Source organism: Rissa tridactyla, chromosome 10 (assembly GCF_028500815.1).
Source record: "Rissa tridactyla isolate bRisTri1 chromosome 10, bRisTri1.patW.cur.20221130, whole genome shotgun sequence".
Classification (NCBI taxonomy): Eukaryota; Metazoa; Chordata; class Aves; order Charadriiformes; family Laridae; genus Rissa; species Rissa tridactyla.
In genome coordinates, this window is record NC_071475.1 from 17,224,654 (window position 1) to 17,242,477 (window position 17,824).

The window sequence follows — 17,824 nt, forward strand, 5'->3', positions numbered from 1 at the left end:
AGTGTTAACTTCCTATGCTAATATAACAAGTCACTAGTGTAACTCATCAGTGGTGTGTTGTTGGATTTTTTCTCCTACTTTCCTCCTGGCAAACTGATCCTTTCCTGATCAGTGTTAAACAAGATGCTGAAACACAAGTTGGGGTTTTAGTGATGGAGATCTCTGTTCTGTGAGCAGGGTGGAGGTTACTAGCTTGCATGCTTGCTGTAGTCAACAAAACTGTTAGGTGCCTTTAATTTTTATTTCTTGGTCTAAAACTAGTAACTCTGCATTCCACTGATAGTAAATGATGGCATATTACTACGACAAAAGACTACTCTGGATTGTGTAGTGAATTTTTGTGAGCCTGCATATGATTAACAAGAATTTACTTACCCTTTCAGTACCTTAGCCATCTTAATGTATAATTATGAAGCTTCCATTTTTGAGTAGAGGGTTTAGTTGCCTTAACTCATTAACACTTGGCAAGTCCTTGGCAATCATTGTCTGAGAGACCTCATAACTTCTGTTTCACTGAGCAGTGCATTGTTTTAAGTGATGCTGCTTCAACAAGGAACACTTAGTTGAAATACAGCACAGACAGGAGAGAGCTGCAGAACTTCTGCTTGAAAATTTGCTGCAAGTAATGAGAAGCTTTTTGCAGCTGAGATGCATAAAAGCAGCTGTCAGTGTTTCCTCTTGTCTCCTGATTCCCACACTAACCAGTGGGATTGTTTTTTTGGAATGGTCAGGCATATGTAAAGGTATTTGAGGTTCCTCTGCTTGTGAGAAGTTGTAAATTGCTACTGTCAAAGACTAAAGGATCGTGTCCAGATCGTGATGATTATGGTGGCAAATAAAAGGGATTTTAAAAGAAACTAACAAACTCAAACTAAACAAAACCACACAAAAAACGTATCCCAATTCCAAGATAAACATGGCACTTCAGGTACCTGGGAAAGCATTTGTAGTTGTTTATTTTTTATGAGTTATTCTGGTTATGATTACCCATTGGAAGCTTTATTTGATGATCTATTAAACCATAAGTCACCTCTGCCATGGAACTGGTACGTTCTGAAAGTGACTTTTTAAATTCTGTGATAAAATGACCTTTAAATATCTATGATAATGTTTGCTAGAGTAATACCCTGCTCTAAGTTAAACCAGATAGATGACCCCGTTTTCCCCAACCCATTAATCATCATGACACTCACCTGAAACTATCAGAATGCCTGAACTCTTGTAAATGTAAATTCCTAGCGCTCATTTTGTATTCAGATCGAGTTATGCATCTGAGGCAGATATGCTATTACTCATATGTGGCAAAAGTATAGACCCTGCTTTTTGGGCAAATTACAGTTTATCTTTTAGCTACAGAATTGTCACTCCACCATTATGAATGCACTGAGACTAAACAGTAAATATGGTAGAAATGTCATAAAGTTAAAACTTATAGTGAAATAAAACTAAAATATGCAGCTTGTAACTTCAATTGTAGTTAACTTCAGTTTAACTAAACTTTCCTGGAAGAAATTCACAATGACATGTCAGCATATATATTATTAAAAGGCCCAAGGTGGATTATGATTAAAATTTAACCGTACTGCTCATCAATCTCCTATAAAGAGATGAACAGTGTCATTTTGCTATCTCCAGAGCTGTGCTGCTAACACAGCACGTTGAAAATAAATTACAGTGCAAACTTGTTAGATTCCTCAGAAGCTAAAATTTTAAGAAAGGGCTGGGATGTGATGGGAAAACCGAACTTAAAGGATATGTTGTGTGACTTTTATCTTGGTTGCTTAGGGATGTGAGCTCTGTAGTCTAAATTGCAGCTTCGGTTGTCATGTCAGAAAAGGGTGAGTGTGGAAAGGGAGTTGTTATTGTTATGCCAGTTGTCAATGCCTCAGTGCATGGCACCTTTAATCTGTGTTCATTTAGCATTCCTTGTCAATTTACCTTCTTTAGATAGAACAAAAAAAAAAAAACAAGGAGGCTGAATCAGGATTGAGACCTTCAGTTTGCTAGTTTTGCGCTGTCGTTAGAAGGGAAGGGAGAAACTGCCCTATAGTCTCTTTGCGGGCCAGGACTTTATTTCCAAGGAATCTGAAAACTTGCAGTCCCTCTGAAAGGTGATATGTTACTCAAGGAGATAATGCTACACTGGTGTATAGATTTTTGTCTTTGGGGTTTGTTTTTTTTTAAGCCAGGCTGACAGAATTTTGTAATCTCATGTTTCTGCATGAGTTTTTATCAGACTTGGGGATGTTCTGTGGTTTTGGACAGAAAGCTAACTTTCCTGAGAAGTAACCTTTATTGTTCTTTGCCTTCTGGCAGCTAAAAGATTAAATAAAACTAGGCAGCTCTGACCTTTTCTGGGGAGGGAGGGAATGTTACTGAAAGATATATAGTATTTTGATTTTTGGCCTTTACAGTTTTAGCCTCAGTATAAAGTCTGTTAAATCCTAACAGAGAAGGGAGCAAACCACAGTGTCTTTCTGTTGTTCTCTTCTGACTGTGAATATGGAGCTCCTGGTAGTACAGTACATGCTGGAGATCTATTTTGGACTAAGAGCCCCATATACCTGTTGGATCTCTAACTACGTTTTAACTTTCGATCTCTAAATATGCCTTGTGTTTATTTGCCAGAAGAATGCCTTTTGCATTTATTTGGAAATGACGGGTAAAGGAGAATAACAATACCTTGTATTTCGTCTTGCCTGGCTAAGTTAATGGTAGCTTGCTCCACGTTATACCACGTCAGGCATGCTGAGTTCAGTTGTTATTTCCTGTGTGGTGCCCCATCGGAAGCGTTTGGCTGGAGTATGGGCCATTACCGGACTAGGTGGGAGGTATTTGCCTGTTTGTCTCTGTCTAGATGAATTGTGAAAACACTTACCTCCCTCCTCGCCTGCCTTGCAGCAAAGGACCTGGTAACATTACAGAATCTCAGCGCCTTCTTTTGTATTGATGTTTCCATAAATGTTGTCTTTAAATGGTTGCACAAATTTAACAATAGCATTTTTTCCCCTGTATAGGGAACGTGGGTTGTTTCCTCTTGGATTGGGCTCCAGTATTGAACTGGAACAACTGGTTTTAGCTATATATTCTGTATAGCCTGTGAAGCATGTGTTTGTTTGGGTTGATCAACATTTTCTTCTTAATGTAAGCACATGCAGTTCCCATAGAAATACTGGTTAATAGCACGCTCAGCATACAGAAGCTTTGTGTTTTCAGGTACCTAATGTCTTTGCTGTCCTATTGTGCAGTTCTAAAGTATCCTTCCTTTCTGTATAGCAAAGGGGAATCTACTGTCTTCAAGGCTCATACGGCAACTGTAAGAAGTGTTCATTTTTCCAACGATGGACAGTCCTTAGTTACAGCTTCTGATGACAAAACAGTCAAAGTGTGGACGGTTCACAGGCAGAAGTTTCTATTCTCACTTAGTCAACACATAAACTGGGTTCGCTGTGCCAGGTAAGGACAGCTTTCTGATAAATAGAGATGGGGGTTTATCCCTCAAAGCAGAGACTGAGTATCATGGTCTTGCATAACGCGTTTCTATTCAGGATAATTCAACTGTACCTAGTGACTGAAATATGTTCTTGGGTACCCACTTTGTGTTTCTTCAGTGATCTCTGTCAAGCAGGGACTTTCCTGCTTAGTGATTTGTTGTGTTTTGCTTCTGCCTGGTATGGAGGCTTCTGCATCTTGAAGTTGCCAACAGAAGCAAAATGAGATGTATATTATTATGCTTATTTCAGCTTAGTTACTTTTAAACTTGTCATGTCTCCAGTTACAAATCACCACCTGTGCTCCTTTGAAAATGCTGAAAGCACTGCCACTAGGAAAACATTATTTCCTGATGACTCTCTCAGATTTGGCTTTCAGTTGTTGATCTCAGTTGTTCTGAGGAGTTTTTATGCATCTAGGATGAAGTCACAGTTTCTCTGTAGGGAAAAAGTTCATTATAGCTCTTGAATGTGGTGGTGACTCTATATATATCTATGCTATAGGTGCCCACAGTAAAGCAGAAAAATGTTTTTCCAGTATGTATGGTGATGATCTCTAGATAGGGACTCAAGTCCTGATCCTGTAAAATGTATGCCTCTGCAGAGAGATATTGATATCTGTCTTGTATACGAAATTTTGAGATAGGAGCTTAATATGTTCTTCTAAGGCACTCAAATAATGAAGTTTCTCCTGCTGCTGCTGTTATCTTGGGGGTAATTGTATTGCTTTGAATGCTTGTGGCAAAGGTAAGAATTATTTTGAATCGTGGTCAAGAAACAACTTGAGATAAATTGAAACAAGTAGGACAGGAGATCTTAAGTCAGACTCAAGACTTTCTTGAGGGTTATTTTCTGTGCTTGTGGAAGCAGGGATAGTTTGAGGGCTTATGGCTTGCTTTTTTTTCCATCAATTTACAGCAATCATATTTGTAGGCTTACTGATGCCAGCGTGACGTCTTGAAGAGCAAGGCGTGTTTACTAACATACTTTGACAGCTGGCCAAATCCAGTTGACCCTGTACACCTCTTGTTTGGGGGCATTTCTTAATTGCTGTAACTCTTGTTTTAGATTCTCTCCTGATGGACGATTGATAGTGTCAGCCAGTGATGATAAAACTGTCAAACTGTGGGATAAAACCAGCAGAGAATGCATACACTCCTTCTGTGAGCATGGGGGGTAAGTACCTGGCGGTGCAGGAGGACCAGCCACCTTGTGATTTCTGAAACGGAGGTGTCTGGTGAATGTACACCTGGCTTCGTGACTGCAGTCAGAGGTTCTTGTCCTGGCAATCCTTTCTTCCTCTTAAAAAAATCATTAGCACCTATTGCAAAAGCAGCCAGCAGAGGATGAGATGAAAAAAGAGCTTCCAGAATTGGTTTGGCTTTTTTATGACTTCTCCAGTTTGGAACCTTGAGGGTTATATTTCAATAACTGTCCAATGCGTCAAGCCTTAGTTTCTTTATGCTTATTTTTTTGAGATGCTTAAATTGTGTCAGCTATGTTACGCTTTTTTTATTTTGCTCTGAGTTGAAGTAAATTAAAAGAGCAAAAGCCTACTGGCAGATTGGTACTTGGATGCTTTATTTCGTCTTCAATTTCTTAAATAACAAAGTTATTCCAGAAACCACTTTGTATTCAGAAAAGCAGCTGTGGAATTGGGATTTTTTTTCATGAAAAATATTGAGCCACAGCAGAAGTTAATTTGTCCAGAAACACAAAACAAGTCCTTGGAGAAGTGAGACTAGAATCTTTCTAGTTTCTCACTGCATTGAATTTCTAAGTACAAATCTCTGTTCTTTCCAGGTAATATAGAATGATATTAAGGCGAATTCAGACAGTGTTATTTTTTTCCAGTGCTTTTAGGAATATAGCTTGTCCAAACAACCAATTAAAATATCTCAACTTCCTCAGCATTTGTTACAAGAATTCTCAAAGGATAATTTATTTCATCCAATTTCTTGTGTGGTTTTGGTGTGGAGTTAGGAGGTGCCCTTCAGAGAAGGTTCTGAAGGTTTTGCTGTGTGTGCAAAATAATTTGATTGCATACAGGTCCAGAAAGGAACTTGCTCTCAGCCTTACTACCTTCCAAGTGGCAACATATGATTTCGGGCACAAATTCAGTTAAGTTCTATCCTAAAATTAGTTAAGTGTAATAGAAGAAAAATATCTGTTCAGTCTTGTACACACCACTCTAGAAATCATGTTAATTTAATAGAAGACACATATTATGCAAACATTAAACGAACACTTGAAAATGTTGTTGTGACAGTTGGATCCATCATATTTTGGGAGGCTTGTATCTACAGCTCCTACAGCTGTAATGCAAAACATATGCTTAGATATAATCCTGCAGTCTACTCGGTGTTACAAGCAAGGTCTTAAGAGAAATTCAGCGCTACAAATTTTCACGTTATCTCGTCCTTTCCATATTGTTCACTGCATCATGATGTAGCTTCCCTTCTTGAAAAGACCTTTTTGATCTTCAGCAAGAGTTGAATGTAAACAGCTGGATTTAACTGCAATTTACAGGTTTGTGAATCATGTGGATTTTCATCCCAGTGGTACATGCATTGCTGCGGCTGGCACAGATAACACAGTGAAGGTGTGGGACGTTAGGATGAATAGACTTCTTCAACATTATCAAGGCAAGTTAAGATATTGGAAAAATCAGACCTTTCCACATTTTGATATGAATTGCTCTGAAGTCCGAGGACTGGTTCTCCATCATCTGCTGCTTTTCCAGAAAGGCACTGGGTTAGGCCTGCCACTGGAAGCGTTTTTTTCACCAATCGTCATGTTTTGCTTTGTGTTAGCTCCGAGACTGATTCTCACATTGATGAAAAACACCTCTGGCCTGATTTCTCCTTCTCTGTCCACCACCAAACAGCAAAAAAGCCATGATGCTGAAACTGTCCCATGTTGCAGGGTGTGTATAGGTGTTATCTGCCATGCCACTGGTCTCGTTTTCACTGTTCTTGAAGAATTTTTTAATAGTAAAAAGGATGTGGCCTTTGCCTCTAAATAAGCCTATAGGAGGAGTAGGATGCTTTCCAGCAAAGCAAAAGGTTAAGTTCCCAATGAGAAAACTAGGAAGAGTTAACAAAGAGGAAAATCAAAATCGACCAATTGCATTTCTATACTGTGATCCATGTTTACAGCTCTTCTTCCAGTATCTCCTTTGGTTTTCAGCTTCCAGAATTAGCTTTGACCTTGTTATGACTTGTCCAGGTTGGCTTGTCTTTGGAGTAGCTAGCTTTTATATTTAGCATTCTACATATTTCTTTTTTCTCTCTTCACCCTTACCTTCAAAATGGCATATCCTCTTCTTACTTCCTCTTGTCAAACTGATTAATGCTGCTATTTGGTAGAACTGGATAGAAAAGCCTCCTTTCCCATCCCTGCAAGCTGCTTGGAGTTTGATCGTCCTGTGTTGTGCATGTTAGTTGCTTGAGCCTAAATGTAGCTTTTCTTTCCTTTGCTATTAGTGATTTTTATGCCTGCTGTAGTATTTTGTAAATCCATATGTTCTCAAGTACTGTTTCCAGTACAGATAGCTTATTAAACTTAATTTTATTTTTTTTTAGCTTTTCATGAAGACTACTGCTGGTACGCTAGTAAAGCAGATCAGAGATAGGGGGCTGGAGCCTGGTGTATTGTTCTTTCTGCCATCTGCATCAGATACTCTCGGTTCCTGCTGCAACAGCCTCACAGCTGAATGCCAGGCAGGAAAGGCAGAGTAGGAAAATAGCTTGCAGTTGATTTCTGCTAATTTTGCAAGTTGAGAGACAAAAATTGAGCTCTAAATTAAAGCTGTTGGTCTTCCTGGCTTTATGTAACTAGAATTGTTTTTGACAGAGCTTTAGACTCCTTTTACTCACAAGGCAATGGAAGAATTTGCAGGCTCTCAATACGGGTTCTCTAGTTTCCCTTGATATATAGAAAGGCACAGAAAGCGTAGCGATGTTTAAGTTGCAGAGTTCTTCTGTTTGTCTACCTTCACAGCAATCTGTGCAAGACTAGACTACTTCTGGGGGGTAAGAGTGATGGGAGTTACTCATCTCAAAGCAAATGCAAATTGCCTGCAGAGACGCGGTTGAGATTATGAAAGCCTTTGGGTTCCATAAAAAAAGTAAGTAAAAGCTCACCAGAAAGAGGTGTTGCTGTGGAGTAGAAACAGTCTGCAAACTTCAGAATGCTTTTCTAATTCTGCTGTATATAGAGGGCTGTTCTTTTCCTCTTTGCATATAGATGGAACTACCATAATGGTCATCTGATCTGACTATTAAGCGCTGATGGTGACACTACCATCACTGGAGCAGGGCTTTTTCTAGGATAAAAAAACCCCACCATATTCCTTATTTTTAGAATCGGCTTATAGCTCCTGGATTGTGTTTTATTCCTGGCTTCTAAATGTAGGGTCCTCCTCTCAAGTGTATTGTCCCTGTGCAGTCGAGCACTCTTTGGACTCTTTTCAACTGTAAACCTGCCTGAGCTCCTTGAACTCTCATATAATGTGACTTATTTTTTTCTTCAGTTATTCTTATGGACTCATGGTCACTTCCAGTTCTCTGATAGTTAACAAAATCTAATGGAAGTCAAACCTTTTGAGGACTGTTGTTCCGGTTCATTGGTATGGAGCTGGTACAATTACAACAATGAATACCGACATGTGATTCTTTGTGTAATAAAGTATTGTTATCTTGTGACCTGTATCAAAACTTGGAAATGCCTTTTTGAAGTCTTGTTGCTAAATTACTAGGTAATGTATTTAAATACTAAAACAGTTTCAGATTGTCCTTTAACCTACTTTATCAGCTTTTCAACAGTGGCAAGATCTGCAGTGTGTGTTTCCAGTCACAGTATAACTTGGCTCAAAAATAATCTCTTCCTGCTTTCCACTTACTGCTATTAAATTGTCCAAATCTAATGCCGTTAAGGTTGGCTGCCAGGTTTATTTTTTGTGTCCTGGAGTTATATGTTTCCCTTGTATCCCACCCTTACTGAATGGCATTTTAGAGTGGCACCCTTGCTATTGAAGTCATCTTTTCCTGTTATGAGTGTTATTTTTAACAGCTACTGTGTAAATCCTAATTGTGTATTAAACTTTGGACTAGGAATAGTCATAAAAGCCGAAGAAACCTTGAATTGCAGAAATTGCAGTGGTATCTTTATGCACCTGTGGCTGGAAACTGATGCATTTGTACCGTGTTCTGGAGACGTGTTTGTGAGTCTTGCTCTTCTGAGGGTTTATGCTCATGCCTTTTGGCTAAATCGGATTCGGTTTTGTGGCTCTCGCATGTGAAGCTGCCGCCTCCGTCCCACTAGAGGGCGCCTCCTCCCTCACTCTGCGCTTGTGCTGCCTGATTTCAAGGGAATCCATTTTAAAGATTGAGTTGCGTCGAGGAGTTAATAGATTTAAGTGTCCCTGCCGCAGACTCTTGCGCGTTAGAGTTGGGTTGTTTTCAAAAACTGGTGAGTCTTTTAGCAGTGTTGCTCTTGTTGCTGGGACTTGTTCCAGCTGTGACATTTGTAAATGAAAGTTGGAAGTAGAGAGCAAACTGCAAAATCTCTTCTGTGGTGTAGTGTGGTTCTTTTTTTTTTTTTTTTTTTCTTTTTAAGCTGAGTAAAGCGTGTTCTGGTCACATTTACTGTACAGGAGAGCGGGCAGATGCTTTATTCACTCCTCTACTTGGGACTAACTCTTTTTGTACAGCAGATCAGCCCCCTACAAAAATGGACAATGTTTATTGCGTGACTTTTTTTTTTTCCCTGTGCAGAGCTGGGGGGTGCAGCTATATTGCAGGGCTATAGAAACAGCTCTAACCTATTTTTTAATTGATGTTTAAAAAGAGCAATTGGTACTTCTATATGTTTCAGACAGGGCTGGATGGTGGTTGTCTGTTGACTGGGGACTGTGGCTGTGTCTAGTCCATTGTAATTTTTCCTCTCACTGGTGGTTACTAAGTTGTTGCAACAACATAAAATTAGGATTGTCAGACTTAGAACAGTTATGTTCAGTCTCTATAGGCTGGCATGACTCAATTTTAGTCGTTAACCCCCCAGTTTAAGTCCTTTAACTGGCCATTATTTTTCTAGGGCTTGGCTGGCAGAAAGGTAGGCTTGTAGCAACAAATCACTGGGAGATGCCACCTTGCGCTGCACCAGATTTATTGATTACAACATAAAATCAAGTGAGGGTTGCTGGATGTGTTGGCAAATTTTTGGAGAGGTGTTGTGAATGGTCTCATGGGAGGTATGAGCTGGTTTGGCAGAAGAGAGATCACGTTTTCTCTGAGCTTATCACAGCCAAGAACTCCTTGGGCACAGAAGCTGTGACTGCTTACGTGGCCATGGTCTGTGTGATTTCTTGACATTATGAAAAGGTTTTTTTGGTGAAGCTGGAAATACTTTATTCACTATCTGGAATTTGGAGTATGTATCATTAACTTACCTGCCTCTGGTGTGATTTCTTCCAGGACCTGCCTTAGTTGACAAAGTAACGTTTGCTATCTGAATATAGACACTAATGGGGTGAGGAATATTACAAATCACTCGGAATAAAACTTTCAAAGGAGAAATGTATTTAGCACTCTTTCATGAGAAAAAACTCCACGTAGACTTTTTCTCCTTTAATACATAGTTTAATACAGGGCTGGGGGGGGTAGATGAAGATCTAGCTGTGTGATAGAGGCAGTATTCACTAACAGGAATAACTGTTCAGAAGTTATCTGTGTTAAGGTTTTCTGCTCTGTGTTTTAGTAGTCCAGGTCAAGAGGAGTTATGTTCTCAGAGCTTAAGCTGAGGTATCTAGTGTTTCTGAGAGTTTAAAAGGTAGATGTATTCTGTTTTACCATTGAGCAAGGTTATTTCGGATTTTTGCTTCAAATTTGCATCTGCAAAAGGTAATATTTGCTTCTAGTGTCTTTAAAATTGTATTTTGAGGGTCTTAACATGAAGTTTTGATTTGGAAGGCACGGTAGCCTCTCAAGGGAATATAAATTTTTTTGGGGGGGGAGGGGTGTGTAGTAGTAGTAGATTTGAGATACCAGAACATTTGGAGGGCACATAATACAATTAAGAGTAATTGGATAGTTAAAACCCTCTGCAAGCATAGTCTTAATATTCTGTAGTGTCACATACGCTGGGAAAGCTGTGCATATGTGAAGTACTGCATGTTCTCCTAAATAAATATGCTCAATAGCCTGTTTTGTGAAAGTTCGGGGAGGGGGGAGAAAAAAGCCCTGCATTAGGTAGATGTTTAATGTTACAGTGAATTTAAAAGTGTAGTTTGACTTTTTTCCTAGAGCATTTTCTTTAACTCTTTTCAGAGTAACTCCTAGGCTTCATCGTGATACAGGGAGGATTGCTTTATTGGAAGTTCACACTCTTGATAGTTCGGCTATTCATACTTGTTTTAAAGTTTTGGTGGTGAATTGGAGGGCTGAAGGAACAATGCTCGTACTGGATCATTTTCAAGTTGCTGATTATTCTTTCCTAGTTCCTCTGAAACCCAGTCTTGGTTAGAGTCAGGTAGTAAACCAAAAGAACCTGTGCAATGCCAACTTTAAGTTTGTCTTTCATCATCATTTCAGTCATTTTAATGTACTAACGTATAGATTATATCCTAGAATCACTTGGGAGTGAGAACAAGGCTCCATGGTGGTAAAATATGTCAACGTCCAGTGCTCTCACAGAATCCTTTTGCTTACTTGCGCATATAGTTTCTTCTGGGGGCTACACTGGAAGCTTTTGTAGTCTTAAATCTCCTAGAATAATTGGCAGAGCTTCTTTCTTTTTCCTCTCAATAAAGTAGTGCCTATTTTTACAGGAATTTAATACTGACCTTGTTCTCCAATGCTTTGAAGAGTTTTTGTGGAATGTTTCCCCCATGATAATTTTCCTGTTAAACTTTACAACAGAAAATTGGAATGTGCTTGTACTTTATTTTATTCTTTTGCCTTGGGCTTATGTAAACTGGTCTTGGTGATTATTATGTACATTTTTTCCATCTTTAGTGCACAGTGCCGTGGTAAACAGTCTTTCCTTTCACCCTTCTGGAAACTATCTGGTTACTGCTTCCAATGATTCAACTCTTAAAATTCTGGACTTGCTAGAAGGAAGACTTCTGTATACTCTTCATGGTCACCAGGTAAGATAAAACCTTTTCTACAGTAATGTACAAACCCATAACAAACTGGGTGAATTTGTGCTCAAGCTTTTCATTTTTCAAGGCCAAAAGTCTTTAGGAAACTTCCTGGCATAAAATGATGATGATAGTACTAATAATAATCTGCAAGATCATGACTCTCTTGAAGAGAAGGCCTATGGAGAGGGAAAGAGGTAAGGCAGGAATGGAGAGGATGAGAAAACAAGACAAAGGGAGCTGCAGTATTGAGGATGCAGACCTGAGTCCTAAGGGCTACAGTCAGAGCTGTTTCCCAGACTCTAATCCTGGGTCTATTGTGCACTCTCTGTAGCTCTGACTCTCTCTCCAGAGTGATGCAAATAACACTTGACCCCCTGATTTAAGTGTTATGAAGATAAATGCCATTCACCTGGCAGGAGACTTGAGGACAGTAGCAGTAAAATGGAGAAAATATATTCTGGGGATGTGTTTTGGGAACATGTTTCCATTTTGTTAAGAGTCTGAATTAAATAATTGAAGGTGATAAATGCTGCTGGTTGGTTAAGTTTAACTGATTGACCTATTAGTATTATGCTGCTGGATGTGTTGCTTGTATGGTTAATTATATGAATGCTTGAAGCTCTCATTTTAAATGTTAAATGAAAATAAATAGACTAATTTAATTGTCCATGCTGAGTGGGGCTCAAAGGCATGGAGAAGCAGACCTGCTTTAAAGGTTCCCTTTCCAAAGGGATGAAGAGAATTGATGTTTAACCCATTTGTCTCTTTGTTAAAATGGGGGATGAGTCTTAAAGCATCAAAACCAGCTGTGGAAAAAAACACAGCCTGAAGCTGTTGGGGGAGGTGGAGATGGTTCTGAGCAATAATGGTAGCTGTGTAAGATGCAAAACTGATAATTCTGGCTTCTTGTGGCTTTATTTAGTGACCACCTTGTCTGATGTCTAAAAAGATCACATTTGTTCTGTAACTTCTCTTATACTATGTGTCAATAAACTTTTCTCCTTTTTTGTCATATTAATGGAAAAATAGGACAACCTCATACTTCAAGCTCTGCTTTGTAGAAAGATCTGATTAAACTGACCAAAGGGTTCAAATGCCTTAACGAATGAGGGAAAGATAAATGCTGGCTATCCTAACGCGTAAACCTTGACTGCATAAAACTTTCTTAGTTTGAAAACACGACTAAGTGGATACTCCTGTCAACCAAGGGCTGCAGAGCTTCAAACTGTTGTCCTTATCTCATTTTCATACTTGTCTTTTGTGTTAATTGGCCAAGTGAGTGCTTAGGAAGTAGATTTCTGGAAAAGAGTAAGTGTGAAGGGACCGTGGGTCTTCGCACCTCTTATGCTTGCCTCAAGAAGGGAGGTTATTGTTCAGCAGGAGGCTGAAACTGCTTTCCATTTTCCACCCTTCTGAGCTGTAGGCTTCTCTTTGAGCGGTGCAGTGGCACAAAGAAAGGGTATTGCTTTGAATAAGAGTTCAAAACTGATGATGGTGATCGAGGTCTCTCAGAATTAGACAAAAGTCCCTTTAGGCTGATGCTGTGCTCGACTCGGGCTTCTACAAAACAGTTTTTGTGAATCATCTGTTCAGAAGTAGAGTTAAAGCTCTGTATTATTCCTCCCCACCCCCTATCCTGTTTCAGATCAGTTAGAAGCCTGCCACTCTCTTCTAGGCATCTAACTGACATTCAAAATGCTTTGACACTGGCACAGCTGAAGGATATCTGCCATTGTGGGGTTACATCTCCTTTGGTATTGCATTCTGGCCTTCTTGAAGGCTGTTGCACTGAGGTGGCTGTGAACCGTTCCTGGCATAGCCCTAGACAGGCATTCCCGCTGCTGGCATGTGCCATATTGCTGTAGGTTGGTGCATTTAATGCCTGTTTTAACTGATACCTTGCTTTTCTGCTAAAAGTGGTATGATAACCTGTGCTTCATTGACAATAACAACAGGCCCTGCTTTCATCAGAAGCTGCTGGGGTGGATTCCTGCGCTGGCTGCTTCTCTGGCCTGCTCTGCTCACAGATAAACCCAGGCCACTTAATACTGAGGGCTGCTTTTTTCTCCTCCAGGATCACTGTGATTTCTGCCAGTATATCTCAAGTGGCTAAAAATGAAGTGGGTGTGGATTTTTTTGGTTATTAAGTAGATTTGCCTTTTTCAGTGAGGGCTATAGGTTAGTCATCAAATGAACAGCCTGTTCTGAAGACATTCTTGAGTTGTGACTTTGTGTGGGTGAATATGCTGGTTGAGACTTTGGTCTGACTCTCGACAGCTGACTGCTGTTATGTTGTTCTGGGAAGGCTGGATGCGAATGGACACTTGAAGGAAAAAAACGTAAGGTCCTTTAGACATACTTTGACGCAACTGCTGGAGTGCCGGGAATTTGTTAGCAGCTGATTAGCTGCAGTTTACATAAGGGAGGATTGCCAAGTTTACATTGCTGTCTTTAATTGTAATGTAGCTGGCCTCCTTGTAGCAGAAGGATCGTTAGAGACAGAATTTGCAGCTTGGAGCTGACATCTTGCAGCTGCGAAATATCATTCTGTATTGTGCTGCATATTTTAGTTCTGGAGCGCTTCAAGCTGTGAAGTACTCTTGCCTAATTCCATACAGATGAGACACTGGGTTGGTACGTAGGTCCACCTCTGGTACGGAATCATCATTAAGGAACAGAATGTTTTTGGGGCCCCTAAGTTACCTCTGGAGAGTGGCTAAAGGAGAGCAGGTATGTACACAGTGCCTGTCTGCCCTTTGGGGCGGTTTGATGAGAACATTTCCAGACTGACTTCCTTAGTGGAATGGAAGTTCTCGGTAAATATTTAGAAAACATCTGTATGGTTATGTTTATAAATAGGAAGACAGAAAATGCAAAGTTACGTTTCTCCAAGCAACCTTAACTTGAACTGTGAAGTAGCTGCGTTCCACCTACCTGGGTGGCATAAGTGCTCCCTGCTTTGCTGCCTGGCTAAAGAGCGAGATCTTCTGAGCAGGTGCACAGGAAACAAATGTGCTCCTTTACGGTCTCCTACCAGTTCTGCCTAGGTAGCATTAGACATCTGTGCAGGCTTAGTCGTCTTTGAAGAGTGTGAGGACATCTCAGGGCTGCACAGAACTGGACCAGTGAAGGGAGGGAATGGGTGTCTTGCAAACAGCAAGCAATTGATTTTAGGTTAGCATTTCTGAGTATTAAAAGGAAATATGAGTGCTTTCTTCTTCCCTTGTAATTTTTTTTTTTTAAACTGAAGCTTTGAGGAGTTAAAGCTACTGAAGATTCAATTACAAGGTGCTGGTTCCTGGTTAGCTGTAGCCCTTACTCCCTGGCGAAGGAAGGTGCAGGCATGACAGTCTTGGTCTGTGTAGTTATACAGGAGTTTTTCAAAGCTCAGTGGACTGAGAATCTTTGTGACTTTGTCAGAGGTATTCTGCATGAAAACATCCCTTGTTGCCATTGTCGTCTGTGTCCCCCGTGCTTTTCTCCTCAGCTCCCTTTCACTCTCCCTTTCTCTCCTTTATTGTCCCCGTTGTGCAGTGTCTAGGAATCTGCCCTTTTTATCTAAACACTTTTCTTAGAATCATAGGGATGGAAGGGACCTCTGGAGACCATCTAGTCCAACCCCCCTGCCAGAGCAGGGTCACCCAGAGCAGGTTGCACAGGAACGCGTCCAGGCGGGTTTTGAATGTCTCCAGAGATGGAGACTCTACCACTTCTCTGGGCAGCCTGTGCCAGTGCTCTGCCACCCTCAAAATAAAGTTCCTCCTCATGTTTAGGTGGAACTTCCTATGCTCAAGTTTGTGCCCGTTACCCCTTGTCCTGTCACTGGGCACCACTGAAAAGAGCCTGCCCCCATCCTCCTGACACCCACCCTTTAAGTATTTATAAGTGTTGATAAGATCCCCCCTCAGCTGTCCTTTTTCCAGACTGAAGCGACCCAAGTCCCTCAGCGTTTCCTCATAAGAGAGGTGTTCCAGTCCCCTAATCATCTTGGTAGCTCTCTGCTGCACCCTCTCCAGCAGTTCCCTGTCCCTCTTGAACCGGGGAGCCCAGAACTGGACACAGACTCCAGGTGTGGCCTCACCAAGGCAGAGTGGAGGGGGAGGATGACCTCCCTCAACCTGCTGGCCACACTCTTCTGGATGCAGCCCAGGATGCCGTTGGCCTTCTTGGCCACAAGGGCACAGTGCTGGCTCATGGTCATCCTGTTGTCCACCTGGACTCCCAGGTCTCTTTCCACAGAGCTGCTCTCCAGCAGGTCAGCCCCCAACCTGTCCTGGTGCAGGGGGTTATTCCTCCCCAGGTGCAGCACCCTACACTTGCCCTTGTTGAATTTCATAAGGTTCCTCTTTGCCCAACCCTCCAGCCTGTCCAGGTCTCTCTGTATGGTGGCACAGCCTTCCAGTGTGTCAGCCACCCCCCTCAGCTTTGTGTCATCAGCAAACTTGCTGAGGGTGCTCTCTCCCCTTGTCCAGGTCATTGATGAGTATATTCTTGTCCTTACCTTTAGAGATGTAGGACAGTACGCAGCTCTGTCCGGCACATCTTTGTTTGCCAGTGTACAGTGCCTATGCTGACACCTTTTCCACTCTTCACGTCCTCTGTAGGGTATCTGTGTTGTTTGCAAAAAGGCAACAAACATCCATGGCTTTCATAGCTTTTTCTTTTTTTCAGCTCTTGCCTCGTTCTAAGACTTGGATTTTCCTGTCTGATGCTGCATCTGGAGGATATGTGCTGCATCCTCTACCAGACTGTGAAATAAGGGTGTCTAACTGTCACCTATCTTGTCCCGTGTATTTCTTCCTGCCTCTGTTGTCTTCTCTGAATTCAGCTTTCTTCTCCTACTATGTATCCTGCTATTGTCTTTCCCCTTTTCTGATGAGATTGAATAGATCTTCACAGCTGTGGGTGTCCTTGCTGCAAGTTCGTCATTGATCCTGAGATACAGACTGAGTGCTTCTGCCTTACCAAAAGGTCTGTTAATTTGAATTGGTCTTCATTGAACCCTCTTCACTGCTTTATCTGCTGCTGAAACCGAGTGATAGGTGAAAGGCATGTGACATCAGCATCTTGTCTCAGGCCCTCTTATGTTCTTTGGCACTCAAATGCATTTATCAAGTTTCTTACCTACTCTTGGTATTTTTTTAAATGTCTTGATCACGTATTCTTAGCATCTTTTGCTACGCTACTCTCTGTCATTTCAATGTCCAAGTGTGACTTGCCCTCTTCTCCTGTGCCACGAAATATTTGAAAGCACTGAGAACAGTGTCAGCAACTGCTCTGTTTGTTTATTATTATTCCTTTTATGCCTTGGACTGATGATCCCATGTCTAGGATCCCAGTGTTCTTGTTGCCGCCTCTCATTTGCTTCTCAGACCTCATTAGCACTTGTGTCGTCTTCTTCTCTTCGCACAATTAATCTAGTCCGGGAGAGTTTGACTGAATGTACTGGTTCTTATCTTCCCACTTCTACATCCCCTTTTTGTGGGCAGTGGAAGAGGAAGCTCTCCTTTAATTCAACTATTTGTATCCTCCAGATATGCTTTGTTCCAGCTTTTTGGCACCTTCCTTACTCTCTTATCTGGTTCTTCTCTGGATTTAAAAAAAAAAAAAAAAAAAAAAAAAAGGAGGGGGAGAAGAAAGTTCTACTGGCATCCTTGACCTCACTTGTCTCTCCAGCTACCTTCCTCTCTGCCTCTCCTTTCACTGTGCATTATTAAACTACTCTCCTCTGGTTTATTCCTGGACCTTCTCCAGCCTGGCTCTTGTTTCTTCTGTTATGCTGAAGCCAAAATGTTAGTTCTGTTCCTAGCTGAAGCTCGCAAGTCTGGCCTCTCTTGACTTGAACTGACTGTTGGTGTTGGCCCTACTGCTCTTGAAATCCTGTGCCTTCTGTCCTCCAGCAGTTCTATGGGGGAGGAAATGGTGTTCAAGAGGGCTTTCTCTGTCAGTACCTGCTTGTTATTTATAGACAGTACACATTCATCTGCTATCTGCATGCAGGTAAGACTGTTTACTCCAGGTATATTTCCATTTCTCCAAACTAAACTCTTGGCCTTTCTCTTAAGTATTTATTTCAGAGAGATCTATTTTTAGCTCCACCTTTGAAAGCTTTTCTGTTCAGGGATGCTATTCCTGTTGTCTCTTGTCATCCCTGTGTCAATTGTTACTGATGCAATTAGCATCCTGC

At 41.1% G+C, this 17,824-nt stretch overlaps 1 protein-coding gene across 9 annotated transcripts in view; it reads left to right on the forward strand.

Moving 5' to 3' along the window:
* Positions 1-17,824, forward strand: part of POC1A (POC1 centriolar protein A) — an 84,975-nt gene that overhangs the window by 5,982 nt on the left and 61,169 nt on the right. For all 9 annotated transcript variants that reach the window (XR_008468677.1, XR_008468678.1, XR_008468676.1 and 6 more), the window contains exons 4-7: positions 3,277-3,456; positions 4,560-4,667; positions 6,021-6,136; positions 11,507-11,640. Coding sequence is in view for 3 of the 9 variants with exons in the window: in XM_054216065.1 (XP_054072040.1) it covers positions 3,277-3,456; positions 4,560-4,667; positions 6,021-6,136; positions 11,507-11,640 (538 nt within the window). In the remaining 6 variants the exon portion in view is untranslated. The remainder of the gene's footprint in view (positions 1-3,276; positions 3,457-4,559; positions 4,668-6,020; positions 6,137-11,506; positions 11,641-17,824) is intronic.